Source organism: Eurypyga helias, unplaced genomic scaffold, assembly GCF_000690775.1.
Source record: "Eurypyga helias isolate BGI_N326 unplaced genomic scaffold, ASM69077v1 scaffold4095, whole genome shotgun sequence".
Lineage (NCBI taxonomy): Eukaryota > Metazoa > Chordata > Aves > Eurypygiformes > Eurypygidae > Eurypyga > Eurypyga helias.
In genome coordinates this window covers 161,492-185,808 of record NW_010249325.1, presented here as the reverse complement: position 1 = coordinate 185,808, position 24,317 = coordinate 161,492, and the positions used below count along the sequence as shown (strand labels likewise).

The 24,317-nt window shown below is 39.7% G+C and overlaps 1 protein-coding gene across 1 annotated transcript in view; it reads left to right on the top strand.

Moving 5' to 3' along the window:
- Positions 1–1,686: 1,686 nt before the first annotated feature.
- The window catches only part of LRRTM3 (leucine rich repeat transmembrane neuronal 3), an 84,983-nt gene continuing 62,352 nt past the window's right edge, over positions 1,687–24,317 (top strand). Inside the window, exons 1-2 of the mRNA XM_010151304.1 lie at positions 1,687–1,958; positions 2,279–3,810. Coding sequence (XP_010149606.1) covers positions 1,955–1,958; positions 2,279–3,810 — 1,536 coding nt within the window. The 5' untranslated portion in view covers positions 1,687–1,954. The remainder of the gene's footprint in view (positions 1,959–2,278; positions 3,811–24,317) is intronic.

Here is a 24,317-nt window from a genome sequence, read left to right as displayed (position 1 = left end):
TCCATATCCACAAACCTGATACAAAGGGGAGAATTTTCACAGGATGTGCTTTGATGCAGGTATTTATTTCTGACTCCTGACATGAAAGACGTTCATAGCTGTTAGCCAGGGGCAACTGTGCTCCTAATTTAGGGACTGTAGTTAGGTGTGTTAATACTAGTGGGATTACTCTAAGCCTGAAGTCATTCACAGACTAAGTACTAGGCAATGTTGGCATTTTAATGCGTGGAAAATTTCAGGTTTCACCTCATTTTAAGTTCTTCTACGCTCACAGCAGTGAATAATAAGGGAAAAGTCAAAGCGTATTATTCCAAGGGGTAAGGATTCTGCCTCAGAAAGGAAAAGCAGTTCTCAGAGCTGTCTGGTTGCATTTGAGGGACTGTGTAATCTGCACTACTCTTTTAATGAGCAGCACACTTCTCTCCAGGCTCTAGCCTATTCTTGCACGACAAAGAGTCATGATTTTACACTTCCCCACCATCATCTCTGATCACATATTTCCTGGTGAAGGAAGACTGCCAGCATGGTGCATTTGCTGTAAGGCCATCTTACCTTTGCTCTGCCCAGATAAGAAGATGTGTCAGGCAGCAAGCAGCAAAGAAGGGAAGAGAAAGGAAAGAGAAAAAGGCTCTTTATGTGACATACATACATATATATATATATAAAGGGCTGCCCAGAGTCACACATCTAAAAAACCTCTGCTTATTGTACCTTTGCATAAAACCCTGCCCAAGTCATAAGCTACAGCATAAACAATTCACCTGATTAAGGTAGTACACCAAGCTGTCTGGTCCCTATATTGTAAGGGTTACAGAAGCCTGTGTTTGAAGTGTTAGCGTTGTGGAACGAAGTGACAGCAAGTTGGGAAATAAATGAGCACAATACTCTCTTCTAACCTCCTGGCACTGTGCCTTTTAACAGAGAAGAAAAAAGCAAAAAGGCAAAATGTCAGCTCCAAAACATTTTTCACGTCGTAAAATATAGTGTCCCCGCTGAAACGCTTGATAGGAGACACACTGAGGGGGCTGATACTTCACTAGAAAATAGTGAGTTATTGCAAAAAGGTCATGGGAACACATGTCTAATGCAGGGAAAAAAACCCAAAAAGCAACCCTGAGGACCGAAAATTTGTATCTATGTCCTACAAATGTCATGTTAGCCCTTCAGACAAAAGTCTCAGCAGGGCACGCTGAGCTATTAAGTTCGAGGATGCAAAACAGCTTTCACATACAGCAAACGGGACTAAACGGCTTTATTTCAGCACACCTGGCTAGTTTACATCCAAGCTGACCACTGGCTTCTATTAGTCACTCAGAACAATCACTCTTTTCCCAGCAGAGCTTACTCATTTGCAAGATAAAGGGAAGACATTTCTGCACATGCCCGTAATATTCCTCACCGCTGGGGGCAGCTTTACATAAGCCTGCATCCGCCGAAACCAAAGCAACAGTCGGACGGAGCTCTCAGAATGACAGTATGCACAAGTGAGCAGAGCTTGTTCCTTGCACGGGCTTATTCCACCCTTCGGTGCTACAAAGCAGCTTCCTAGCCGGATCGGGAACTGCTGTGCGATGGAATACAGATGTGTGAATTCAGATAGCTAAACGGTGCTTGGAGGAATCTAACATGCTTTCCTGTAAAGAGAGATTTTAAAAGCCAGGTTCCTAACCATAAAGATGCAAAAATGTAATATCCATGAAGATCCTATTACCTAGGAAGAATTTGACATTTTGCTGCGAATGCTGTGTTGGGATTGATTTATTCTTGGAGTGTTCTGCATGGCTGGCAAAGAATAATGTTCCAAAATCGGTCCATCTCCCAAGGGGTCCAATTTTTCTTCCTGGGTGTCAGCGAGCCCTGACTCACTACAGTGCAGCTGACAGGGGCTGCCATGCTTGTGGCACACTAAGCAAAAAACAAAAGACCTAAGGACGACCTTTGAACAACACAAAGGATGGGTATGTTTTTCATGTTATTTTTTTAATGTCTAGTTCGTAGCCACTGCATAGCCTGTGCTTTAATTACTCCATAGACTTACCTTGATGTGATTTGTTGTTACAGTTAAATTGCCTAGGGATTACACCTTTTACCCAACTGTTTTGCAGTATTAATATAAAGGCATTCTTTTAAAACAGTCCGAGTAAAGCAAACAATGTGAAAAGTAGTTGAGTTGAGCTAGGGATTTTTAAATGATTGTTGAAATAAAGGATTTTAGCATGATTGAAAGAAATGACTGATGTGTGGGGGGATAACTTTTCTAAGTTGTTTTTATTTCCAGGTTTCAATGTAATTAGGCTACTGAGCGGATCAGCTGTAGCTCTGGTAATAGCCCCTACTGTATTACTGACAATGCTTTCTTCTGCTGAACGAGGATGCCCTAAGGGCTGTAGGTGTGAAGGCAAAATGGTATATTGTGAATCTCAGAAATTGCAGGAGATTCCCTCAAGTATATCTGCTGGTTGTTTAGGTTTGTCCCTTCGATATAACAGCCTCCAAAAACTAAAATACAATCAATTTAAAGGTCTTAATCAACTCACCTGGCTCTATTTAGACCATAACCACATCAGCAATATTGACGAAAATGCTTTCAGTGGAATACGCAGACTAAAAGAGTTGATCTTGAGTTCCAACAGAATCTCCTATTTTCTTAATAATACCTTCAGACCTGTGACAAATCTCCGGAATTTGGATCTGTCATACAATCAGCTGCAGTCTCTGGGATCTGAACAGTTCAGGGGCTTAAGGAAGCTGCTGAGTTTACATTTGCGGTCCAATTCCCTAAGAACCATCCCTGTTCGAATATTTCAAGACTGTAGGAACCTTGAACTGTTGGACCTGGGTTACAATCGCATCCGAAGTTTAGCAAGGAATGTCTTTGCAGGCATGATCAGACTGAAAGAGCTTCATCTGGAGCACAACCAATTTTCTAAGCTCAACCTGGCACTTTTTCCAAGGCTAGTCAGCCTTCAAAACCTTTATTTACAGTGGAATAAAATCAGTGTGATAGGACAAACTATGTCCTGGACCTGGAGCTCATTACAAAGACTTGATTTATCTGGCAATGAAATAGAAGCTTTCAGTGGACCTAGTGTTTTTCAGTGTGTGCCCAATTTACAACGCCTCAACCTGGATTCGAACAAGCTCACATTTATTGGTCAAGAAATTTTGGATTCTTGGATATCCCTCAATGACATCAGCCTTGCTGGGAATATATGGGAATGCAGCAGAAACATTTGCTCTCTGGTAAACTGGCTTAAAAGTTTTAAAGGGCTGAGGGAAAATACAATCATTTGTGCCAGCCCCAAAGAGCTGCAAGGGGTGAATGTTATCGATGCAGTGAAAAACTACAGCATCTGTGGCAAAAGTACCACGGAAAGGTTTGAACTAGCACGAGCTCTCCCAAAGCCAACATTTAAACCAAAACTCACCAGGCCTAAACACGACAGCAAGCCCCCTCTGCCCCCAACCATTGGAGCCACCGAATCGAGCTCCGAACCCGAGCACGACGCGGAACACATCTCCTTCCATAAAATCATAGCAGGCAGCGTGGCCCTTTTCTTGTCTGTGCTTGTGATCCTGCTGGTAATCTATGTGTCATGGAAGCGGTACCCAGCCAGTATGAAGCAGCTGCAGCAGCGCTCTCTCATGCGAAGGCACAGGAAAAAGAAAAGACAGTCACTGAAGCAAATGACTCCAAGCACACAGGAATTTTATGTAGATTACAAACCTACCAACACTGAAACCAGTGAGATGCTGCTGAATGGAACGGGACCCTGCACGTATAACAAATCAGGCTCCAGGGAATGTGAGGTATGAACCATTGTGATAAAAGAGCTTTTAAAAGCTGGGAAATAGTGGTGCTTTATTGAACTCTAGGGACTATAAAGGGAACGTTTTTCTCACTTTTCTGGCACAGCTCTTCCATGTCACTTTTTTGTACATTCATAATACTGGTCATTTTACTCTCATACATAATCAACTCATTGAAATTTAAATACCGCAATCAATGTGAAGCCTGAGCTCTGGTTTAATACAATACCTATTGTACAAACCCTCTACTGATTTCATTAAAGTCTCTCTTGTTTTTAAATAGAAAACTTCTTTCATAAGTAACCCACTGCACCTGCAGCGACTGTGCCTCTGTTTAGGGAGAAAAATGACAACAATGGGGGGAGGGGGGAATCCAACACAGCTTCCCCCTTCCTCCCCCGTAACCTAACCCCCTCTGACACACACTGTTTGAACCAAGAACGAAGTAAAGGCCCAGGTACTGTAGCATCGTGTGAACTGTGAGTTGTCTGGGGAGACAGATGGTGCAGGAACAGCTCTGCAAGAATGCCTGATTTCTGCCCAGCACCAGATGTAACAGAAAGCCAGTGGGGAGTTAAAGCACTGTCTTAGGACACGGGGTATCACACCAAAAGCAAAGCAGAGGGAAACCTAGGCTTACTAAACCTTTTAAAATAAAAAAGTACAAGGGGATTTACTGTACTGCATTATGATACAGTGTTTCTAGGGCTGATGAGTATTAATTGAAACCTGTTTATGTGACTTCATACAAAAGGTGCCAGTGTTTATCCTTTGCATCCAGTTGCCTTTCAGAAAGTAGTCAAAAGGCATTCATTAAATGAGGAGCAGAAATTCCTTATTGATGCAATCAGAGGAACCCAAATGTGCGGCAGCAAAAGCAAGACCACTTCCTGCACACATTTGTTTCAGCGCTCATTACAAATTCTCTTTTCAAGACTGTCAAAGACATTAATGTAGCCGAGGAAACCATTAGACCTGTCGTTTTCATCTATTTCTTTTTATTTGCTGGGCTGGGCTTGTTAGGGTTTTGTGATGTGTTTTGCACACTGTCCCCTAATAAGTAAATAAAGCTTTATTACTTACAAAGCCAAACAGTGTACATTTTAGAAATAACATAACTGCAGAGAGCTTTCAGAGAAAATTGGTTCCTCACTGATCTGAGTGCATCCAAAAAATCCTTAAAGGTATCAGTGACAAATTATTTTTCCCCCTTAGCAAAACCCTAATGACATTACAAGAATTCACAGCCATTCATTCATCAGTGGTTCTGGACAAAATACAGATTTGTAACCTGGCTACTTCCTGCCCTCCATCCCCCAGTGTCATGTATTTTTGTTGGTTGCAGAAAAATATAACATCCCCCGTGTTTCCAAATAAATCATCTCTTGTATTTTGATTACCAGGAAGGGGTGGGGGATCGTGGGGAGGGTGGTTCATTCTTGACTTAATACAGCAGCACCTATATAGAAGCAAGTTAGTGATTTCATTATTTCTATTTTGTAACTTGATTTGGCTTAGTAAACTGCACGTCTTCAACCACTTGGGAGGGAATGTTTCTACATAGCAGTTTCACTGCAGCAGACGAGAAAACGCAAAACCTTAGCAGAATGTTGTCCTGAATTTTTACTGGGAAAAACCTAATCACAGCCTATCACCGTGAAATACCCTAGATACAATGAAAACAAGGCTAGAAAGCATCTCTTGAAAAGAACTAACACATTTGAATGGGTTTGGTTTTGTTTTGGTTTTTTTTCATATAATGAAACCATTCTCTTTTTCAAGGACTGTAGTGAGGAAATATCTGAGAGTAGAAGCCTGAGATTATACCGAACCCTGCAACACTGAGACCCCGTTTTACTGAGTACAAAGATAATCCCACACAATTAATAATGCAAGTGCTTGAGACACTTTAGCAGCACTGAGCAGACTGTGATTTTTTAACCTGAGTTGCACCTTGAAGGTTGCTATTAAAAAGTCAATACACATTGTATTATCTTAGCTATTTTGGGATTCAGTTTTCTACCAGCAAGTCTTGGTTATCTCTGTATTGAAGGGTTAGAGTTTGCTGTAAACTTGATGTTAAGAACCATCTCTACTTCTACAGGTTTTAATCTCTGCAGCGGTGACTAATATTAGGCACAGCCAAAACAAGAAAGATTCGGCCAAAAACATACAGACGTTTATATATACATACGTACATTTAAGCACACGCGTGTTTAGCTGTATATATGTATATAAAAAGAAAATAAAATTGTGCTATTTAGTTTTGGGACTTCTAACTGAAAACAGAAAATAATTTCATACTATTAATTTAGAATTCTTGTTATTTGAAAATACCTTCTAAAACTGCTTAATGGACTCTGATTGTGCCTGAGTTGTATATAAGTGACTTTATGCTTCCTTTTATGTTTCTTTAACGCCCTGTTCTAACCATAGCAATACTCAGAAAGAAATCCATAACCTTCTACAGAAACCAATACCTGTAAAATTATGACTAGCTCCCTCTGAAAAATATTTTATTATGGGTGCAAAAGAAGAAAAAAAGCCAGTATGTCATTAATCATAGATGGATAACAAAAATAATAATGAAAATCCAGCATATGTCTATATTCAAGCACAGACATGGTCAGATCAACGAATTCATTCATTGCCTGAAAAAGGACAGATTCACTTTTGACCAATTCCCCAGCACACACCAAACACAGATGACCGTGTAATTGCTGCTGTAGACATTGCTAATGAAACCACTGTCTGATCACACAAACTAAGATGCCTAGTGTCACTCTTTGACCCTTCCTGCACAGCCTGAGGCCTGAGAGCTGAGCTGTTAACTCCCACAACATTTTCAACCAGCTTCACAGCATGTTATGAAACCCATGCTTTCATCTGTGCAAAGGCCATATGAACTAAGCTGAACTTAGTGGCCCCCTGTCAAATTTAACTACTCGAGAAGTGACTTGGTTTGGGTGGCTTGGCCACCAGAGTCACAAATTGTAATCATCTGGTAGGAAACCACCTGGCCTTAGCTCAGCGACTTCCAGCCCCTGTGACAGGCGGCCCCTTTCCTGCATATAAATAGTTACAGCCTCAAGAGATCCCAGAGAAGACATTTATGCTCTCTTCTCTCCAGTTTGGGCAGCAGGCATCTACAGTTCTGATCCCACTCTGTCTTGGGTTTTGGATATTTTGGTGCCAGCCCCTCACAAAACTGTTAAAACCTTGCTGGGGTGAAGTCGAGGCACCCCCAGAGGATGTGCAACAGTTGTGCTGGCTCTTAGAAACCCCTAAGCCTTCATACAAGTATTTTAGGTACCAACTTGAGGAAGGAGATGTGACTGAGTGCCTCTAATGGCCTGGCTATCCCATAATGGAGCTGATGCTGCCTGCTTATTCCAGGCTCAGGAGTGCAACAGTGCACTTCGAAGGTTTCTGGGTTTCACTTTGTGGTGGGATTTAAAAACACCTTCTATTCCTTTCCCTGAGTCATAAATGGTGTTGTCGGGCTCCCACCCAAAGACATGAGCTTTTCAAGCCACAGACAAAACACTGCAGTATCTTTCATGGCCCTTTTCATTGGCTTTGCAGCCTACATTCATTTAAACAACATTGAGACAAATGTTAGGTGGAATCACCAAACAAGACTGATCATTTTACTGTAGCGCCCCAAAAATCTCTAGTCAGGACTTCCCCTGCCAGCCACTGTACAAAGAGCTCCCAACCATCTCTTACATTCTATGGTTACAAGGGAAGACAGGAGACGGCAAACAAACATGACAGATTTGAGGTTATTTGCTCGAGATCACACAAGTACTAGGAATATATTCCCATCTCCTCACACCAAGACATCCTCCTAGCCAGTGGACTACTTGGCCTCTCAGCTAAGCAACCTAGCTCCTGCCGTATTCAAGCAGTATTTCAGAATAATAAAGCACACAGAATGCACATCTTGGGGAAAGGGAAAAAACTAATGTACTAAGCAAATTCAAGGAGACTGGTAATGTTCATTCACTGTGTTGAGATTACCTCCAGCAACTGCAGAGTAAGAGAATAATAATGAGAACAAGTGGCTTGACTATAATGAATGCAAGCTTCTCTACCGGCTGGTGGGTTTTCATTACTCACTCTCTGCACTGACACAGTCATCACAGCTTAACGTTTGGCAATGCTTTTTTATTATTATTATGAAATAGTGAACCTTTATATAAGATTCAATTGCAAAATGAACATAAATGTACAATATTCCTGCAAACACAATTAGAAATTTTCAGTTTGCTGCAAGGTAATGGTCTTTGCAGTCTGCCACTCAACACTAGATAAACAGTCTCTTAGATGAATTTCTATGGAACGGTAGTGACATCCAGCGGCTAGTTAGTTAATCACAGGTATCTATTGTGTCTACCAATTCACACAGATGTGTTTGCCTTTTCACTTTGTATTCTTCTGCATCGTATGCCAGTAGCACCAAATCCTCTCACCACACTAAGTATTCAACTGAATTTTAACTTCACCTCTGTATACAGGAGTCATAACCTGAACAATGAGTGGAGAAAGTGAGAGATGAATGCTAGCAAGAAATGATCTATCCACCGTGTAAGTCACTACTGTCAGTGAAAGGCAAGTAGGATACAGTAAATCAGCAAGGATAGGACCTGTGACAAATCTGCGGCCACTGATTTAGAACTTCTTACTTATAAACCACTAAGTGACTTTTTAAGATACTATAAAAGTAAGCTTGGACTACAAACAAGTCATTCAACTTCCTAACAGCAGATGATTAAAAAAAAAAAAAAAAAGAAAAACTGAGGTTATTTTTACAATGAGAGAAATATATTATTAGACATCATAAAGGAAGGGCACTCACCACCAAAGTATCAGCTTCATCTCATAAATACAGAGTGTACAGAAGAGACAAGAAGCAAATGATGAAAGATCAAATTCACGAGCAATAATAAAGCCAAACAATTGGAAACTCAAGAGTGGCATATGAATATGCAGCATATTTTCTCGGGCAAAGGTTGCGTGCAGCAACCTCTGGTATGTTCTGCAGCAACTACCTTAGGCCTCAGAGCAACTCTATGCCCATGTTACGGGCGGTAATTTTAAAGCTCAGCGAATGGCATCAGCCAGTGAAATCGGGTTATAGCTCTGTTGACAACAGACAGATTCTGTTTACCTTAAGCAGATGCACAAGAACTCATTTCACTCCACACTGAATGAAATACACTCACATTTCTAACTTGTGATGTACATAGGTGTGTTTGGAGGTCACCTGTCAGCCCACGAGATGTTGCCTGTCCAGGCTTTCCAGAATGGGTGCTACCGCAGTGGTACCGCATGGGATTTTGATGTCAGCCTCAGGCTTATAGCCAAACTATTTCTTGGCATAATGGTGAATGGAACACAGTAGGGCACAAAAGAAGTAAAAACTGTGTTCAACAGCTATGAACAGATCACCAAGGAGGTCGTAAAGTAATAAAAAGGGGTTTATTCAAGACATTCTGGGATGGCTAGCTGTGAGTTGATAGCCAACATTTTATCTACTAGAGAAATTGCAAATCTCATTTAGAATGAGCACAAACATCGTAAAAGCAATAATGAAAAAGAGATTTGCAAGTAGTAGGCAGTATCTTTTATCTGACCAACCCATCACAGAAATCACAACTCCCTACAATTCTTGTCTTGCTCGTATTGTTAGACTATCATGAACATAGCATTAGCATTCTAATGTAAGAATGGGCATTGCTTACTGAGAAGGGACAAAAAGGCAGTTAATCCCTATCTATTAACTTTTTATTTCTAAGCAGCTTAATGAAGTATTTTATATTCATGTGAAAAATAACAAGTTTGAGATTCTTCGTTAATGAAATCAACCAAACTCTCGAAGAAAACAAAGCATTTCATTCTCTACTTAGAGTTTCTTACTGTTTCTCAAACTCTTTCGCTTGCCAAGAAAATGAATGACTGGAGATGTAATCTTGAAAAAGAGTTCTCCAAAAAGCCCTTAAATGTGGCTTTTCAACCCCTAAAATCATTCACTTTCTACATTCCTGCGTGACTAATACCTGACTACATGACACAGCTTACACTCTTGACTGCATGTTAGATTTCTATTACTTCAATATTAGCAGTAGCATTGAGATCATGTAGGACTTCATAATTACAGTTCAACCTTGTGAATTCTCAAAGTGTTTTGTGGCAGCACAGCCAGATCTAATAACACATCATAAGGACATACAAAAATAAAACATCCTAATTACTCATCTACTTTCAATCCAAACAAGGACATAAATGCATTACAAGGTTTATTGCTTCACTACACCATTGAGAAAATCATCTGCCCAGTTCTGCGTGCAAATCCTTTTCTTCTTCAAGCTAACAAAACATTTAACTAGGTAGGTCTCTCAGGAACCTAATTACTTAATGCTGAAAGAAAAAAAATCACAACTAAACACCCTGATATTGGCAGCAGCTGCAGAAGTTGTCATCATGAAGTCAGCCTTGATTAGTTATTCTCACTTGAAATCCAGCAGTCCCTCCTACACCTGTCATGTATTACACCAGCACTATATCCCGCTACTAACTGTATGAAAACTTCACATTTATAAGGGCACTTTCTATGATTCTATGTGCATAGTTAAACTGAGAGATGGAAAACAGAACAGACTCAGGAAAAGGACTGCATGTGAAAGGTTAGGGAAGATCACTCAGCTTGTCCCGAAGTTAAACAACTGGTTTTAAACGAGATCGAATCACATCCTAAAGCAAAACTGGAATGTTAAATAAATGTTTGTGCGTTTCTTAAAAGGATTTTAAGCATCTGTTTTTTTAAAAAACTGCTACTGTCTGGTGCTGGGCATCTTTAAACATCAAACAAAAAACTTCTCTAACTTACTTCACATCTAACAATGAAAGGGACAAAATACCTTCTTATAATCTAAGAAACCTCATAATGAAGCTGTGGGACTGAGCTGATAGGGGAATAATCAAAATACATTTCATCTCCCTATTTTTTCTTTCTTGTATGACTATTTTCAACATCTGGAGGAATGCTGAGATACTGGTAACTGGTAACATGTACATGACTCTACCTGAGTACATTCTCCTGGCGCTTATTTTGTGCTTCATGACACATCATGGGTGAGTTGTTGGGTCTTACATGTTCCCTTTATAGTCAGGAACAACTTCATGAATGCTTGAATATCAGTTCTTTAACTAGTGTCTATAATTGGTGCTGTAGAACTCATGGTTCTGATCAGGCACTTACATTTTCCACTTAATGGCTGCAAAACTCACAAATCAACTTCAAAATACTATAATGAGATTACTATCCCTTTCCTGGCTCAGCTGTAAGTCAGGGGAGGAAACGTGCACAAAACGTTCAAAGGTACAAACCAACATCTCCAATGGAAGCTGGGCATCGCAATGCCATTTGTAATTCTTCCCTTCATTGCCCTCAAAATTAAAAGTAGCTGTAGATGAAGGAAACATGAAGCCTGAACATGTGTTTCGCTAGAGCGTAGATACCAAGCAATAATAATACATTAGTCATACGATCTCTGAGCCACCAAAAATACAACCATCATAAACAGATTCCTTATTCTAAAATGGATATTCTAGCATATATTGTTTCTTCTTTGCCTTTTCTTTTTAACATTATGCAGAAGCATCTATTTGGCTCATGTTAAGTTATGCAAAAGCCGCAGGTGATAAAAGTATAAAAAAGGGAATACAGTTTACAAAATGCAAACTGGAGTCAGAAAAACACTTTAAACTTCATCTTAATTAGTGTCTTGTTACTAATTTTTCAGTTTCCTACAGATTATACTGTTTATTTTATAACAGACCATAGGAAAGATTTTCAAAGCTTTAAATGGGAATTTAAACCGTCACATCCCACCCAATTCTTGCAATCATTGAGCTCTTAACATTATCTCTTCTCCCCTTCTCCCCAGAATCTGAATTTCAAATAAGACTATTTTTAAGGTCTAAAAAGTGCTCTGACCAGCTACACGAAGCTAGCCTAAAAAACTACCTTTCCAGGGACTTTGGCAAGTTTTAATGCAAGGGAAAGGAAGCAGTTGCACCTCAGTGATGTGCATATGCTGGCAGATGTTTCTTATTAATGTTGGGTATTGAAAAAGGGTATATACTGGGAAATTGCCTTCTGACCTGCTACAAAAGGTACCACCACTAATCCCTGGCACACACTTAAAATTAACTGACCTCATAAAGAGTTACCTATAGTTCAGTTTAAAAAGTAGCTACAGATTCTGGAGTGTGTTTGTATAATCAGATGAGTTTATTCCCCACATTCCTCACTAATAACAATCCTAGTGATCTTATAGAAAACTATTCAGCCAAAGTTTTAGAAAATGATTATGTTTTCCTCTTCAAAAAAGAATGACGTGAAATAACCCTTGCAGCACATCAGAGTTTTGTTAGGGGTGCACTATTACGTGTAACGTCCCACTGTGATATCACAGGACTAGACTTCCAGCCATCTGTAGTGAGTCATATCCTCAGAACAGGGCAGGCTTCATTCTATATTGCTTCATAGCAGCTTCTCCTGAATCACACTGTACTATCCTGAATCCAGATTCTCTGCATATAATAGCAATTTCCAATTCAAAAACTAATTTCATGTGATGTTACACCTGTGACTCACAGTGTAATCTACTTACTACCCACCTTCTAACAAAGGATCACAACACACAGGGATAGGAACCTTCAGCGGGAACTTCTCTAAGGCTAACTGTACCTGTCACTAACAGCCTCTGCACTTGTGGGACTAAATGTTTAGTCTTCCCTACTTTCATTTATCCTTAACAACAGTTTCCAGGCTATGCTACTAATACAAACTGTGGGCCTGCAGCAGAAACTAGCAGCATTATTGTATGAGCTCAGAAGCTCGATTACTAGCCAGTATCTTGTCCTTCATTAAAGAACAGATTTACTTCAAACACACACGATGTTGGACAGCATATTCCAATTCATCACCAGTGACACTGGCAACACAAAAATAGTTCCTAATTTTTTTTAGTGAATAAGTCACAATCACAGGGGGAAAAAAAAAAAATCTATTGTTCTAAATCGGAATCCTGTATATTGAAACTTTATACCTTTGACATTTTGCATAAGTGGTGGCTTATTTTCAAAATATGTGTGTCAAAACTAAACAGTTTGCCACAGGGGAAGCAATAAACCATGAGGCAGCCTGCATGTAACAGCCAGTAACAAGTTCTTTTCAGCCAGAGTCTGAACTTCTATCCAGGGTTTATTTTACAGCCGGAAGAAGCCTAGACACAGCTATGGCATCTTAACATTCTCTTACTTTTTCATTAATTTGTGTATATGAAGTTTCTTAGGACAAACCTTGAAATATTTTAGCGAGACGTTGTTGCCCAACAGGCTGAGCAGAAGGCAGTAACACTGTAGGGCAAAAAGTGACCGAGTGGCACGCAGCTGCCCTTAGTTTGCATGTACTGAAGTCCAGCAGTACTCACAGAGGTTTGTTTTTGTGAAACATTAATAAAGCACAGTGACTTAAACGATTCCTTGCTATCCAAAAGGATACAGGTTTGCCCATAGCCATATCATAAAATGTTGAGTTCTGACGTGTAAGTAATATCATGTAGCAGTATAAAATAACATGAAATCGTAACATAATGGATTGCATTGTTCTCAAATCTGATAGCATGCTGTATTTGGACTGTAACAGTATCCTAAATTAAAAACGCCAATATATATCAGTAGTTGTAATAAAACGCATTTTTCCAAATCCACAGAACTACTGATACATGTGCTTTGGCTTCATGTATAAACTGACATGGCAAATTCTAAATTTAACAAAGCCAATTTCTTTTAAAGCCTCATCACACTAATTACATCCATCAAGTGTGTAAAATACATTTTGTCAGCTAAGAACAGAGGACTTCAATTAAATGTAAATCCTTATTCAGCAGTCTGAGCTGTTAATGGCTCAAACTCATTAATGAGATGATGAAAAGAAAATGCTCCTACATACAGACTCTGTAGTGAGAATTTATGACAAGTACTCATTATGTCCACCTAGTTCATGTACTTAAGAAAGTGTCCCATACTTATGTCAACATCCCAACATTAACAGAAAGATACCAAAATAACCTTGTTTGTTTGTGACCGTGTGTGTACACATATGTGGGGCTTGACAGCCATTTCCGAGAGAGATGGCCTTCTTCCCTAACCTGAGGGTCCCCAGAATACGCAGTGTGACACTCCAGCCAGCCGTGATCTGCTGTTGACTCAAAATTCAAGACGACACCTGCACAGTTTGTTATAGCTGTTGGTTAACAGCTGCTGTTTGTCCCAGCAGCTCATCTGAAATTCCATATTCCCAAACCCTCCCTCAGCCATCCAACAGCATGTCTATCCAAAACCAGTAACAAAGTTCACCTGGCAGGGACCAAAATTCTGCCTCAGAATCAAAACAGAGAGTCTCTCTCGAACTGTGTAGGTGGTAAGGCCGTAAGAAGGGGAGAGGAAGTTGTTAAAATGGCATTTAGGCCAACTGTTCAGCATATTAGCTTTTCAAATAAGGAATATGAACACTAATGGCAGACTGCACAGCATGCCTGGGCTTACCAATTTTTATAATCATTTTGGATAGATACTCTATTTGAATTAGTTCAGAAGAGCAGTGGAAAGATGTTTACAGAAACAAGGGTAAACAACTGCAGTGGGATGGGGGGGGGAGAGTCCGAGGAACGTATCCCTGTTCACCAAAACTTCCAAATATCATTTCAATTTAGCAACATCAGGATTCATGAATTTCCATCCTTGTGGAATGCAGGATTTTCTGTATGACTGTATAACTATAAGGAAAGATATTATGGGGATTTCCTAACACTCCCCTAGGTCAGTCCTACTTCTCACAGAAAGGAAAAGTATTGCTATTCTGATTTCGTTTCCAGATTTCTCTCTCCCACTCCACTCCCTTTCTTCCCTCCACTCTGGGCTCCTCTTCTCTTTTGATTATCTGTTTCCCAGAAATAAAAAAAGAATCCAAAAGCTACATATAAGTGTACCAGCTGCCCTTGAATTTTTCCCAAGTCTACCAAGTTCTGTCCCTGCAAAGCCTTGTTTACTAACAACGCCAGCCCCAGCAGCAAGCAAGCTTTCAGCAACAAAGAAACGTTAGAGACATTTTCACAGTAATTTTAAATTACTTCCCCCAGTCGAGAAGACTCTGATCTAATAACAAGTAAAAGAGATACAGTGAAGCCATTCATGCTCAAATACTAAGAAAAAAATGGAATAAAGCAGTTGTGAATACTTGTACCTTCTGCAGGATTCCTATCCTGTCAATTTTAAGTGAAAATTAACATAATGTTCGAAAACTGTTCTGCATGAGAAAACAAATGTTATCTCAAATTATAGCCCTGCCATAACAGCATGCTGATCAGTTATAAAGAATTGAATGTTTTGTACCACTGCCTTACTGGGGCACTATGCAGATATGGCAGAATGGACATGTCCCGAATTGCAAAAAGGAAGCAGATTTGCCTGAGGTTAAATCCACACTAGCTTAATTATTATTTAGCCTCTCCCAAATGCATTTTTTAAAATATATTTTAATGGCCTTTGCAAAGAGGAGACCTCTGTGTATCAACAGGGTAGTTTTCAAGGCAGACAGCTATGCTGCAGTGTATAGACAGCATTTCTTCAGCTGATCTGGTTAATTAAAATGCATGGTTATAACAGGCTCTCTTAGAATTGCAGCTGAATAACCCATGATCCTTTTTTTTCTCAGTACCACAGAACACTTTGCATCTATTTAATAGGGCTGTTTCAGGATGTAATCAAAGATTTCAAATCTACACTCGGAAACAAGGAGTCTTTCCCTTTTTAAAAGGTTTCAAATAAAACACCCATTTTCACAGAAATCACTTCTGAGTATCTGTAGCCTGTGCCCCTTACTTGTGCCTTCATTCAATTTAATGCTTGTTTTATACAATTTAATACTTCCCCTTCCATTTCTCTGTATCCGCAGCACAAAGAAAAAACAAACAACTACTGCATGTTCTTTCCAGCATAAATCTGTAAGCCCAATTCTGTTGAATGAATTCAGGAGAACATATTAACAGCTTTGAAGGGGGAGGGTAACTGGGAGAACTGCAAAAGCTGACAGAAAACCTGTGCCAGGCAGTAGATGGAGCAGGACAGAAAGTGGAATCCACCTGCTATGTAGCACTCGCTCACAGACTGCAGTGGTGCTGCATGCTAATGTAAGCAAGAGAAAGAAGGGGATTTTCAAAGGAATATTCAGTTTGGAGAAGTATAGGTGTTAATTAAACTGCTTAGAAACAGCCTGGAATAAAAGAATACCTCAAGGTCAACCACTCAAATATAGCGGGTACTTGAAAAAACAGCCCCTCCCTATTTATGTTTCTATATTGTAAAAATCACTGTGATGATGACAAGGCTCAGTCAATAACAGCGAAACATGTGGATACCTAAAAATGAATGATCTTCAGTTCCATTTCAGTTCTGACCGTATCTGTCTCAGTTCCTTCAGGTGTTGGACCAGTTGGTCATTCACCCAGAGCTAAGACGGATCGTTTGTGACAGTACTCTACAATGTTCCCCTATTTCAAACCTCCAACTCAGGACACCTAGTTAAATGCCTTGACTGGGTTACCCCATGTAACTTTGCCAAGGAATATTGGAAATTTTCAGTAAGTTGACGAACTTCTGTACCCATCAAAGTTGATGTATTAGGTCTCATCTGCTTTACCTCCAGCTGTCCAATGAGCCTACCAAAAATGACTGAAAAGAAGCTGTTCTCTAAGCCTTATTTTCCTTTCCAATGGGACAATTCAAGTAGACCTCCATGGGGCAGCCTGCAAAAGGGACCCTTGTTGGCAAAACGATACCGAGTGGGTGTTCAGGGCAGTCCAATTACCTTTGCAAATACCTTTACCTTCTTTTTATGCCGCTGAAGCAGCACAGATCAGTCAAGAATCACTGCACATCCCTCTTCCGCTGGTTACACTGTATTTAAGAGTTTGTTTAATGGACAAAACAGCGCACTTCCAAAGGTCTGAAACAGTAGAATGGGATTTCTCAGGTTAACTGTCAGCTCAGCTGTGTTATTTTTTAGGAAGTGCCGCTTTGTTTGACAGCAGTAACACTGACCATAAGAAGGACAATATATGACAGCAATAGCCTTATGCTTTCCTACGCTATTAACGTTCCAGAAATCAAAGCTTGCAGAGCCTGTGGGAAAGAAGCCAGCGACTATTAACCTTTGCTTTATTTTAAGCTTTTATAATTTTAGGAGTCTAGTTTCAGGCTTGCAGCCTTCAGCCTGCAGTCTTGAGACTGCTGTAAAATACAGCAAAGAAGCAAACACATGGCACAAGTTTAAAAAGCTCTTTTCCTGAGACCCCTGGTCATGTCCTTCAGCCCTAAAGCAAAATTTTTTTCAAGGAATTTAATATATTTTTCCCTACCTGGAGTAAATGTAACAGAGTTTTGATTTCGAATAGATGAGGGAGAGAGATTTTCAAATCTGCACTAAGAATCCTGTAAAATTTCCACTAACTTGTAACTTCGTAACAGAGAAATGCCTCGGGTTTGACAGTGGCCAGGTCAGCAAGTCCCAAGACCTCCCCAAGACGTCCTGTTGAGTAGGCAACACCTGACTATCTTTCAAACCCTGCATTTCTTGTCAGTGGACTAGATGTATCAGGGATGGAGGGATGGCTACGACAACATATTCATCTTCTCGTTTTTGCCATCCATACAAATCCAGCAGAAAACTCTACTGCTATTAAAAAGCAGGAAATCACTCTTGTGCCCTCTTTCACACCTTTTGCTCTACTCAGACTGGTCCACTGGAACTCAAGACAAGTTAAGAGTTTGCCAAAGGCTGTGTCCCACAAAACTCAAACGAAGATAGAGCTTATGAAGAGTCTGTGGCTATGGTTACCATAAAGTCACAAGGGTGTTTCAGAAAGTTTAACCTTCATAACTAATTCATACATCTAAGCATTCCAAAAGGTTAGCTGAATTTTACAGAAGACTGACATATCCTGCAGTTGATAAATCAGCAATATGAAAGTAGGACAGTGGTATCATGCTGACAAGAGGTCTTTAGCATTTAATAATTTCCTCACTAAATAAGCATGAGTTGTGATGGATGCAACAGCTCCACTCTCCTCCATATCAGCTGTTTGAGAGCCACTGAGAGAAGGAATGAGACAGGGAAAAGCAGTCTAACATGCCACCTTCCCTTGAAGTGGGCCCTTTCCATAGCATCCACACGCTTCTGTAGAGCATGAGGACCAGGCTGGAGAAGCTGAACCATCACGCTGCTGCTGTTGAGGGACAGGCCCAGGAAACACGAACGGCGACACCTTACACAGATCTTCACAGACAGGCACTAGGCTAAATGCAATGTTATTCCTGTTGAAATCGTGGTCCTTCATTCAACGTACAGAATCGTTTGGCCTAAGATTTAGAAAGTTCATGACGACCGTTCAAGGTGTGAGAAAAGCCAGCACTACAGACAAAGGATGATTTGAGCCCAAATGGCTTTTTTCGCACTCTATTTTTTCAAAGGCTTGATTGATTAAATAGTATTCATTACTCCTATTGCACACAAAAGCTGCAGAAGAGGGCAAGCAGGCCAATCTCTTCAGCGGAAAGGAAGATGGCACCATTGATTCTTCATGTCTCCTAGAAATCAGGTTCAGGAGGTTCAGGCTATCTTGACCCATGGGTGAAAAACAGCTGACAATACCATTTATGTCATGTCCCAAATCCTCCTCAGGAAGAAGAATCTAGAGCTACGACTCACTGTAAAAAGGGTTGTTTTTTTGGTTCTGAGATTTACAGGCTGATGGCTTTTAGTAATGGATTCAGTAAATCTTTCATATCACTATCTTTCCTGTGTTTAATACTCCAGGTGGGAAGGTCTGATGCAGGCAATGTTCTGACATGCTGCAGTGTGCCACTGCAGAGGAGTCATGCTCCTGCCCACCCGCCCCCCGTTCCTCCCAAACCAAAGGAGGCTACAAAACACCTGATTATTTTCACCTTTCCAAGTCTGTCCCCCAGAGAGCAAATATCTATTGTGGTGTTTGCCTGCTCACCTTCACATTTGTTTTAGTTTTGGGAAGGCAGTAGATCAGGACATAAAGACAAAGATTTCCTCTAAATTATACCCTTAAACAAGAGCAAAGTAAAACAGAACTACATTGCTTTTGGTTTGTTTCTTTGCTTAGTGCATGCAAAAATAACACTCATCAATCTGACAAGTAATTATTCTTCTTACTCTGAGTGCTGGTATCAAATATAAAAAACCCCACTTAATTTTCCAGGAATCTCTATCTCAAAATAAACAGCTCGTCATGTCAGGTATCTATTAATAAATAAATTAAAGATTATAACATTCCTCCCCAACTGCTTCACAAAAGAATTAATTAGCTGTAATTAGAAATAAATGTCACTCCTTAAAGTAATCTTAACAAGAGAAATATTGAAGCACCTTTCATTAGAGAGTCTTGGAACACTTTACAAGACATTATTAATGCCATTTAAACAGAAGAGAGACCTGGTCTGGTTTCCTCAAAGTCTACGGCAGCACTGGGGGAGCAGTCACTCAGCCGCCCACCGCCAGTCCCCAGCTCTGACCGTTAGAGCTGTGCAACTGCCTAATCCACACAGCTCAGAGCAACTTGAGGTAATTGAGCCAGAGTGGACTTCTGTTTATCCCTTAAAACTGGTATTCAAATAGGCGTTGTGCATTATCAGTATTTGGGAAAAGGGCTACTCCTCACTGGGTTTTATAACTTTTTCACACAGTGACCTCTCCGTGAGACGGCTGGGAAGAACACCCACCGCACACAGTGAGGGGTACCTCACAACCATCAGAGCAGCTTCACTGTTTTTTCCTAAAACCACTGTCTAGCCCCTGCTTCAGCAGCAGTGCTGATCACATTTTCTTGTCAGATTATGTTAATCTCATTTTATGCAGCGAAAAATTTATATTATTCCTCCAATATCTTTACACCTCTTAGAGTTTATTCATTAATATTATTTTATATTGTTTTTCTTACACATAAATAACGTGCAAAGTGGGTAGGAGACATGAGTAAGATGAAGTGAGAGCAAAGGATTATGCAGCAGCAAGGGAGCAACCCCAGACACTACCGTCTGAATTCAGAAAGGTACAGAATTTTTAAAATTAAACTATAACCTTAGTCCCACAGTAGCACACTTTCAGAAGTGTTGCCTTAAGATCTATACCCTGTAAAACCATAAAATAAAATTACTCAGAGCTTATAATCAACACAGAAATCACGTAGGCCTGTTGTGGTTTGGCAGGTTTTCCTCCTACACTGACAAGTATAAAACAGATGACGGTGGCCTACAGAACTTCAGGGAAACATAATGCTTGACAGCAGAACGGCACTGCATTGGGAAGTAATGTGTATCTTCCAATAAAATAACCACACTAAAACTCTCACAATGTCGATTCCAGTAGTTATGACCACTATAATAAATCCAGAGTTTGAGTTTTTTAGTTTCAAAAGACTCATTTGACTTTGCGAATTATGGCTATTCTTTCTGAAGTGGCTCATGATCTGTTGTGAATACGTGATTGCTTAGAGACTCATGTCCAGTCAGGTTATTGTAAAATGCAAATGTCTATTCAGATGAACACTAAAATCAGATCTTGTATTAGCATCTAATAATCTAGTATTAATAAAACATTTTTTATTAACAACAGCTGGAATAACTTTGTATATAAAGGGCCAGGCAAAATTCAGTTTCGTTGCTAATTCCTATATATTGATTTCTACTGTATGTCCTACCCAACATGACTTAGCAAGAACATACTGATGTCATGGTTATCATTTCCACAAGATCCAAGTTTACTGTTCAAAAGCAACCCATTTTGATCCTTGGCATTCATACCAACAAGTAGCACTGAGACACACCTGTCTTACGACAAAGTAATGAAATCCAGCTTAAATAAAGACAATAGTGATGTGTCCTGGCACTGACCACACGTCAGTGTTATGCTTTACCACTAACCTACATAGAGAAATGAAAGATGTGTCATCCAAAAACCAGACAACTTGAAAGAGTTAGTCGATTATTAATTTTTAAATACAAGAAATATTATAATAAAGTGACACACACTGTGCACACTCAGCCAGGCTTGCCCATGTGTAAAGAACACAGGATTATCAAGAAGGGAGAGGACTACACCAAGAAACATCCTACCCTACCCTCTGCCTGAAGCAATCACATCCTCAACAGCAGAATTAGCTCAGGAGTGTTCTCCTATATTCTCCTACAGCTACAAACTGCCAAGTGCTTCTTCTCCCCATTTGTCTCTGCAAAATATGATGGCAGGTGAGACACCACTTACACCCCCTTCTAACAGGCTGAAAATTCTATTCCAACTTCTGCTGGCCACATCAGCATTACAAAGGAGTCGGAACGCTAACGAGATTATGGCTCTAGAGAAACTCAGAATCAAACTGAAACAAATATCAACATGAAAATTATTTTCTTTAGTCCCATTGTGACTGTTTAAAAAGCTCAGATTGTGATGATACGTGATACAATAATCTACCTTAAATTCAAGGATGCATTCACAAAAGCACAGGCAATTGCAGTATCTCATAAATTGAAGATAGATAGATATATAGGGCATTTAACTATTTGAGCTTTCTCCTGAGCTAAGGGTATCACAATCACACTAGGAATTGCCATACCAGAACTGCCTAGCAGGCTTTCTAACTGTGAGTAACTGGTGTCTAACAGCAGGCAGAAGTATGTATTTTTAGAAACATAAAAAGACAGGATACAATAGTTAGAGAAGAAGACGCTACTGTCTTAGCCCTTAACATATTATCCCTTCAGGCATGTGGTTCACGTATCATACTTTTAATTTTAAATAACATACTTGTAAGTGTTCTCATTATACATTTACAAATTAAATCTTTTTGTACAAAAACTCTACTGAAACCCTAACATCACTGTGTTCTGGCAGCAAGTTCCACAGATGAATTATGGACTGTGAATAAAAAGATTTTAATAGCCCATTTTAAAATCAATTCCCTAACCCTTGAATCAAATGCTTCTAAACATTTTGCTCAGCGAGCTCCAAACCACTTCTGTTTCAACTAATCTTCCTTGATATTATTATTTAGAATTGAATACAGACTCAAGAGAAAAGGTGAAATACTTACACAGAGGCATTTATTAATTTTCAGTGTGTTTTCTAGTCTGTCATATATAAGCCTGTTTATGTCATCGCTGTACTCTGAACAAGCCTTTTGAACACCGTGTCCAGGACACCACACACTCTCTTTTCACTGCTTAAATACTAACAGCAGATGTTTGTAGTTCAAATCGTTCCTACCACTGCCAACAGGCATTACTTTACATCTGTCAATTCATTTTCTTGGTACGGTACTGCTCATTCATCTAGCTCTGCTGAGTTCTGGAAGGTCCTGGTTGCATTTCCTAGGTTTGACAGGACTAAACAAATGTATATTATCCGCACAATTCCCTTTCACAGAGACTTCAGATTGTACCGCATGCGTCTAACCTGAAAACCTGTGGGCTCCTGCTGTTAACCTTTTGCCATGGGGAAAACTGACGCTGCATTCCTTCTCCTTGTTTTTTGTCTCCAGTCAGTCCCTACCCCAGAAGAGTGTTCCCCTTTCATCTCCGGACTATTCACTTCCCTATATACTCTCCTACGAGGAACTCTAGCAAAGGCTTTCTGGGAGTCCAAATAAATTCTGCCAATGTGCTCTTCTGTACCCTGCCAGGCAGTACTGATTAGTTATTGTGGTAAAGCTGTTGTAGGAAAAAAATTTTATTTCCTGGGTTGGTGCTACTTTTAGGCCCCTAAGACAGTAGCAGTTAGTCCCCATTTACCACAGCTACTTGACATTACATTTAGGAGATTGATGAAAAGCAGCTATGTGCAATATTTCAAGTATCTACTGTACCACCTCCCACGAAACACAAGGACTTTCCAGTGGTGGTTCTGGATTTTTCCCTTTAGTGAGTTCAGGTCAACCCCATAACGTTATCCTTCATTTATTTGTTTTCTGATTTAGTTATGCTTTGTGCTAGTTCCAAAGAGGATGTGCTTATACTAGGCTAGACATACTATAAAGCACTAAGGCTTAGCAGAGTGTAAAGATACGGCTGCTGTCTTCATTCACACGCACTGGAAAGGCTTGTTACAAAGCTGTCATTCTGCAGGGAGAGTTCAGTCTTTCACTTCCCCTTTGGAAACCAGTGAGATGAATATTAAAATCAAGACTGACTATGTTAAAAACCACCACTGAGTAATGGGTGTAGAATTAAACTTGACTAGTCTTACTGATGTATGACGCAAGAGCATGTAAATGACAAAAATTAAAATCTATATATTTTACGGTTGGCAAACAGAAGCATATGTAAGTTTACAAGCATAGACGATATTCAGACAAGGGCACATTTACTTCATCTAATGTCTGTTACTCTAAGAACCCATGCATGAATGCCTCCGTACCAGACTCAAAAGGGAAGCAAAAGAACATTACATAAATTATTTGTTTATAAAACACATACATGAGATCAGTCCCATTTTTGGCTATCCTATTAAAATACCATCTTACAAAAACTGTCTATTCTAAGCTATTTTTCACTCTTTATGCCACATACAGAGACACCATAGATGAACAAGTTTTCAGTAAAAATAATTTTTTATACATTTTACACAGAACGGGAAGCCACGTCTTATCAACAATAATAATTAAATACCATTAAATGGTATCTCCAGGTATCTTCATGACACTATAATCCAAACAGAACTTCTTCTGAATGCTAATCCACATTAATCCACAAGCCTGTGTGCTTGTATCTTAGCTACCAAACCCAGACAGGAGCCCCTTAACTTCTACTCCAGAGGCGTATTACTGGCATGAAGTATGTGGGAGAGGAAAGGACAGGCAACCACATCGAACTTCACAGGAGCAAACTAGATCCCTAAATGATGAATGAAGTCTCTTAATCATCTGTCCATCTAAATTAGACATAGTAAAATATTGTGGTATGAACAGTCCTGCTTAATTCCATCAAATCGAATGAGGTGATGGATGTTCTTAAAATAACATTTGGATGACTGTTGTAATAGGTGGCGTTTTGAAGATTCAGGTCTCCACAGGCCATTTCTCTTTAGGTGGCTAAAACTGGGGTTTAGAAGTTTAGCTCCGGTTTGGATAGTGTTTGAGTATTTGCAGTTCTGCCTAGTTTCATTCTTAAAGTATTTCAAATATTTGTAGACATGTGTTTAGAAAATGCATACCTTTTCAAAATAAGAAGCCCCAACAACACACCTGCTGAGAGATAAGCTTTAGAAAGCTATCCATCTTGCGCAAAAGTAGAAATTATTTATTTTCTGTATATAAATTGTTTATTTTCTATATATATTTAATATATATTAAAAT